At 34.2% G+C, this 7337-nt stretch overlaps 1 protein-coding gene across 1 annotated transcript in view; it reads left to right on the forward strand.

Annotated features, from left to right (window-relative positions):
- Positions 1-1842: 1842 nt before the first annotated feature.
- Positions 1843-7337, forward strand: part of LOC122272988 (NACHT and WD repeat domain-containing protein 2-like) — a gene marked incomplete at both ends in the record, with an annotated part of 8867 nt that continues 3372 nt past the window's right edge. The window contains 2 exons of the mRNA XM_043057035.2: positions 1843-1946; positions 6437-6525. Coding sequence (XP_042912969.2) covers positions 1843-1946; positions 6437-6525 — 193 coding nt within the window. The remainder of the gene's footprint in view (positions 1947-6436; positions 6526-7337) is intronic.

Below are 7337 nucleotides of genomic sequence, written 5' to 3' on the forward strand. Positions count from 1 at the left end.
AGGAACAAGGCTAAATGCTTTTTTGTTAGTCCACTTCTAAAATGATTTTTTCTAAGGTTCATAGTTCACATATATAAGATTAAGCAAACATAGCGCTGATTTTCTGGGAATGAAATATTACATTCTGGAAACTAGCTTTTGGTTATGATTTGTAAAACTTTGGCATATTTAGAAACAACTGCTTCAGATGATTGCTAGATTGTCCGCTCGTTGGATCTTAAAATCCAGCTTTCTGCCAAAGGTGAAGTACAATTCACCTATATTAGATTCCTCGAGAAAGACAAACGCTAGTTAGAGCCAATTTAAGGCTATTCTATGAAGAACTTCTGCTTTCAACATTTTACCAATTGAAGCTGTCTGCGCTAACTATTTCCATCAATTTATGTTTTTCAGAACAAAAAGAGAAAGTAAGAAGGTCATCAGTACTTTGTTAAAAAAGGAAAAACAAAAATAATTTTAAATAGTTGACAAGAAAATGGATGTATATTGTTTATATTTGCCACTGATCGGCAAATCAAAGTTCTATTCAAGGGGTCGGATAAAACCTTCCGGAGGGCCACAGTTGGCCCGCGGGCCGTAGTTTGCCCATCCCTGCCCTAAACCATTATCGGTGACATGTTACAGGAGTTTCCCTGATTCCTGGATGGAGTTCAAAACCACAAGGCTCCTGAGTTGAACATTGGTAGTTGTAAACTCAAAATTGGGTCGGCAGTGTAACGACTGTTATAGAATAAAATATCTACTACCTCAACGGAAATATCTATCTTACTTTTTGAAAAGAGTGTTGACGGATCGTATGGTTGACATTCGAGCAGCTACACGTCGAAGCATGTCGTTTCAGCACGATGGAGCGCCGGCACATTTTGGCAACATTGTTTAGGAACTTGCAACGTCGTTCGGGATCAGGGGATCTGCGCAGGATATAAGAAATTAAAGTAATTCTTTTATAGTGTACATGCCCGGAAAAAATAAAATTTTTTTTTTACTTAATTTTGTAGTGAATCGTATTTCGCAAATAATAATAGTAAAAAAAAATCCGATTTGAATATCTTGAACATTTAAAAAGTTTCAAACAATTTTCTAAGTAGTTTTCGTACGTTTTAAAACAAAATTCAAAATAATAAAGGGTTTTCCACAAATTTGATTTTGTACTATTAAACAGTTTTGCTGTAGGGCATCATAACACATAAAAGTATATATTTTCTTTCGTATGTTTTTTTTCTCCATAGAATCATATTTCGGGGAATGAACGTATTATCATTTGTTATTTAATTTGGTCTTATGATACAAAATAATATTTGTAGAAAACCCCGTATCATTCTGAGCTTCCTTTTAAAAAGTACAAGAACTACTTAGAAAATTGCTTGAAACTTAGTAAATTTCTCAGATATTCGAATCGAACTTTTTCATTAGTTTCTCTACAAAATTATAAATAGTCAGGTGTCGAGTAGCTCGGTTGGGGGGAGGAGGAAGTAAGAGTTTGATAATTATGACATATTAATAATTTATTTACAGGAACTATATATACAGTCATCAAGTTGTTGTATCATTCTCCACATCATGTTTACTTGGCGCGCACTCTTACGCTCTCTCTCTTACAAAATCATCTGTATATCTCCACATAATTACTACTGCCATCTAGTGGCCAATCATTTTCTTTTAAATTTAACTAAAATTAAAGTTTAGTGTTAACATATGTTTGATTGCCAGAAGAAATTTAAATGAGATGTTAAATGTTCAATTAATGGAAATATTTTTAATTTTCAAAGCTGATTTTGATGGTGGTGGTTAAGAAGCACATTTTATGGGCATTTAAAATACCATGACGTTATTCTTTTTCAGTATGGACGACAGAGCAATCGATGGAATATTCTTAGGTTGCCTCGACAACCTCCCCCCTGTCAGTTCAAAGATTGTCAGAATATTCACCAGTTCCACCTTCACAGGTACTTTTTTTTAAAAAAAAAAAATATTTTTAGTAATGTTGTGAAATTAAAAATCTAATACCTTTCGCTACTGGTTTATGAGTCATTGCTATTTTGATGAATCAATAGAAGCTGATTATTTGAATGTTCAGTGTCTATTTTTGCAATGAATTGCGAAGTGGATTAAAAACAAATTGCAATGGAGACTGTCACTGTTTAAGAGGTTCAGGATTATACCAGCACTAGTTAATAACATATTTTATTAGCGAAACAATATTACCAATATAGGATTAACAAACAGATTAACAAGTATATGATTAACAAGCAGAAAGAAACATCTTACACCCAGATCTCGTACGTAAAGTCCACTAATATAGAAGTATTTACGGGAGGTTATGCAATGGAGGCGCGCATGCGCTAACGCCAAAGTTTCAGTTCGGATTTTAACTTACCACAGAGACAGGAACGGTTTTTCACTCTGTAATAACTCTGGGAGAACCGATTTTAATAGTTATTGATCTCCAAACCTAGTTCAAACGTTCTTCAAAATGCAACAGAGGGTGATCAAATTCTTATTATTGTTAAAAATGCACAAAATACGTTCTTTTCCCTTCATTTTCAAATGTTTCGTTGCACAGGGTGTAATGAAATTACTACCTTTAATATATTTTTTAGACCTTGTCAAAAATGAAACTAAAAAGCATGCACGTAAGAGATTGCAAATTATATAATTTAAACTTGAAAAAAAAAATAGTGTGTGGAGTCCCTCCGAGTGGAAGATGTTAAACTTCGCAACCTGCGACGTTAATTGTAGAAGAATCAGCAGTCGTAGAAGGATCACTAGTTCTATTCAACGACTCTTTTTCCTGCTCCGCTCGCTTCCGTGCTCTGTTATAATCACGGCAATATTGTGCATTTTTCCCTCGTGGACCTCTTGGACCAGTGGAAGTGCTTGTGGTTGCCTCATTGTCTCGCCCTGGAAAATGTATTTGTATTAATAATGTATGCGAATGCGTCATAATGAATCCCCGTGTTGTAAATGGTGACTGATGCACGTTAAATTTGTCGAGTCGCAAAGTCCTCCATGTTCCCATTACGAATCAATACCTCTGGGGGTACTGATTCATGAGTTTCCTTGCCTTCTGAATTGGATCAAAATTTCAAGTCTACGGAGTTGAACATAAGTAGTCGTAAACCCAAAAATGGGGTCGGCAGTTCAAATATGGATGTAAAATAACCGAATGCTATAATTGCTATATATAATTTTTAATCTGCTGTGGCGATAATTCTCGGCCTTTTTTTGGGACGACTGCAATTTTTTCAAATTTTTGTCTATTTTGAGGTTTAGGAATCCAAATATTTAAAAAAAAAAGGTACATGTTTATTCAAAGAAAGCGCATTTTGGTGTCTGATTTCGCAACATAACTAATAGTTAATACAAATATTTGTTTTTGTTCATTTACGTCGCACTAGAGCTACACAATGGGCTATTGGCGACGGTCTGGGAAACATCGCTCAGGATGATCTGAAGACATGCCATCACAAAGAAGACATGCCATGATCATGAAGACATGCCTTCTGCATAGGGGATGGCATCCCTGGTTCAGTAGCCTGACAACCTGCACGCGAAGACGAACACTTTACGGTAGAACAGTTTAACGAGGACTAATACCGCACACTCTCGGTTCCTACGCAGACTGATCCAAGTGGTCACCCGCCCGCACTCTGATTGCAGCCTGTGATGCTTGACATCGGTGATCTGCTGGGAACCGCGTCTTAACGATCTGTCCATTGCGGGACACTAATATTTGAAGTTACTCCCAGAAACCATTAAGATTGATACTTACTTAGATCGTGAAAATCCGATCATTAGATCTAAAGTTATTCAAGCTGATAATTTTTTTGCTCACTGTACTCTTATATATACTTCGCTCACTGTAACTAATTGCATATATACTATATGTACTTTTAAATTTATTGTCACGGATTGCAGGTTACATTAATGTTAAAAGAATATTGTAAGATTGTCTAAATTTTAATTTCATAATATAAATATTAAAGTTAAGCGAGAACTTAATGTTAAGCGAGTAAATAAAGTTAATATAAAAGTAAAGTTAATGCTAAGCGAGAACTGATAGTGGATGTTAAAATAAAAGCTTGCTGTTTGTCGTCAACATTATCTACTTCACCGAGTCCTGCCTGAGTCGAAATTCTTTCTTTACTAACTATTAGTCCGGTTAACGTGAGGGGTTATATTTACCGACTATGTCAACCTGCATTTATCAAAAGGTACCCCTAGATGGAATCAAGTTGACATGACTTATACAGAAATAAATTGGTATTTAATATTTGTAGAGGTAGTTATGCCACATTACCCCCTTTCCAGAATTTTATCTGTGATAAATTTCGATGAACGAATACTACTAGTTGATGAATGCTGTTTATTTATTTATTATTTTTTTCTTAATTGACAGGGAAAATTGTATTTACTTCACCAGATTTTTGTCCAATTTGTGAGCAAATCTACTGTTTAATGTGAAACAATCGTCGATTTAAATAAAAGGTAATAAATGGTAGATGGAGATGGACGATACTTAAATCCCTCCATCTTCCAAATTTTACCTCAAGCTCCATTCAATTTAACATGTGTTATATACTAGTGAATTGGTATTAAATATTTGTAGTGGTAAAGTCACTCTTCTTGTCAACTTTAATTAACTCCAACAGATGGCGCCTATACTCGTATATAACCAATGTGTTTAATATGCCTTTTCTCAGCAAAATTCTTAAAAAGACAAGTCTGTTTGCTAAAGGATTTCATCAACAAAATAGATTTGTCAAACAACAGCACAATCAAAAGTCAAATTCATCAACGAAAAAAAAAAAATATAGAAGAGAAGGGAAAAAAAAGCTAATGAACATTGCAAATCAGAAGCGAAACTATTGCACTCGATCATTGAGAAGGTCATATTGGATCCAATTACTATGTTACCAACCAGCAAAGTTTGAAATCCGGCATTCTATAGAATGCCTAGTCATTGTATACAATGCCTAAAACTAGCCGGTAATGTATGAAACGATTTATATTTCACACATTTCCTAGAATGCCAAATGAGAAACCGGCAAAGTGTAAAATACATCTCCGATTCGTTTCGTAATGTAATGCAATGTTATTCAAGCCTGCCTTGTTGCAACAAGTTGGTTAATTTTTTATTTTTTATATGAACATTTTGTTTCCCTTAATAAGAAAGGCATAAATTATGTTTTGTACAACTTCCATTTTTCTTTATGCACTTTGAATATTTTTTTTTTTTCAATAGCACACTTATTATTTTTTCAGAATAACATTTTTATTTTTGAGAAATGCACATCATTTACGTAATAACCTCATCAGGAAGTGTTTTTTTCATACTTGCCTAAATAGCATTTGTCATTCTATAGAATGCCTAGGTATTATATACAATGCCTAGGGAAAGTATATAATACTTCTCATATTTCATAACTTGCCTAAAAGCATCCGTCACAGAGAAAAACCTAAATGTCGGTGATGTAGTGCTCGTCTAAAGTAAAAGTAAGTCCAAATTATTATGGAACTTGGTTCTTGAAACCTATAAGGGTCGTGACGGATTAGGTCGATCCTGTCTCATAAAAACTAAAACTTGTGTGTATAGAAGACCAGTGCTAAAAACTGAATGATGAACATTCTGAATTATGATATTTTAATAATTTATTATTCCTGCAAATATGATCTTTTTTAATGATCTTTTACTGTTTTATAAATAATTGATTAATGTGTATTTTTATATTTTTCGTTAAAATAGATAATGTTTTGAAATAATATGAAATGTAGAATATGTATTGTTTTGCTATTGTAAAGTTTTGTGATATTTTTTTTTACTTTAAAATTGTCAGGTAGGGTGTGTTGAGAAATGCAGTAGTAAATTATCTTAATTTTAAATCTTCCCACTAGAGGGCTGATATTCTGTGCAGTAGAATCAGTCTGCCATTGAACGACCAAATACTAAGCATCGGCTTGCATTGATTGCATTGTAATGTTTAGCTTTTATATAATCTGAAGGGTTCCACCCTTAAAATATGGAACTTGTTTTGTTTAAATAAAAATTAGTTTTGTTTCCTTCCCCTTTTGTTTACCATCTATGGCTAAGAATCCAACTTCTGCCACACCCATACATCGCGCCCGTTTATAGGGCGGACCCATTCATACATCCAATCATTCATCCACAGATCGTGATTTTAACCTGAACCAGAGAACAATTAGTCTCCAATTCAGTACCTTAGAGGTATAATTTATAATGGGAACATGCAGGACTTTGTGACCCGACAGTTTTAACGTGCACCAGTCACCATTTACTACATAGGAAATCTTGGGCCGTCTGAATTTGAACTTCCGTTCTCACGAACGTGAGTTCAGCGCCCTGCCTACCAGGCCTATCCCAGCCTAAATAAACTTGTAAAGTTTATTCATTAAAACTTTATTTGTTTCTTTAAAGATATGTCAATGGAAAGAAATGCATTGATGGAAGAAGTTTATCCACGAATTAAAGACTTTTGCAGAGAGAAACACGGTCTTGAATTTCAGGTAAAATATATGTCACGACTTTTAAGAACTGTAGAACTGTATATATATTAGATAGGTTGAACTCCGACCCACCCCAGGGGGGTATACGGAGATAAAAGTAAAATTATTACAATAAATTTCTCTAAAAACCAAAATTACAGTAAAATTTTGCTAAATGACAGTGCTGGTGATCAGTTAAAAATGGATTAACAATAACACTTGACAATTAAAAACATGTGTTAAAGGCAATGAAACCCAATAGCTCCGGTGTAAATGTCGAGAATTAAATGGCTATAATAATAAGGAAACAAGAGATAAAAAAAAATCTCAAAACTAAAATCAATGAAAGCTAAAAGTCCAAATAGTAAATATCTAAAAGTAAAAGTCTGACTAGAAGTCTATGAAGTCTAAAATCAAAAGTAGATAAAAATTCAAAGTGTAAGGCTAAAAGTTGATTAGTAAAAATTAACGATGACATGCTCTATTGTTGGTTCATGACTGGGGTCAGTTGATCTGGGACTAGAATGTCCTCAAGGGTTTGTTTAATAATTTGAACTGTATATATATATATATACATACACCGAAGAGCCATTACATTATGACCACACTCCATCTATAACAATGGACTCGTCCAGGTTTTCATGGTTTCTCGCCCAAGAACAATGTTTTCATGGGGCACATTAGGACTCATAATCCTCATAGAACAATCCCTGACGTCTGTAAGCTACTTGAACATAGTTGCAGACCAGGTTCACCCATTCATGGCAACAGTTTTTCCTGCGGGGGATGGTGTTTACCAACAGGATAATGCACCATGTCATAAGGGTCGAATC

The sequence above is a fragment of the Parasteatoda tepidariorum genome, unplaced genomic scaffold (genome assembly GCF_043381705.1).
Source record: "Parasteatoda tepidariorum isolate YZ-2023 unplaced genomic scaffold, CAS_Ptep_4.0 HiC_scaffold_1578, whole genome shotgun sequence".
In the NCBI taxonomy this organism is placed as follows: Eukaryota; Metazoa; Arthropoda; class Arachnida; order Araneae; family Theridiidae; genus Parasteatoda; species Parasteatoda tepidariorum.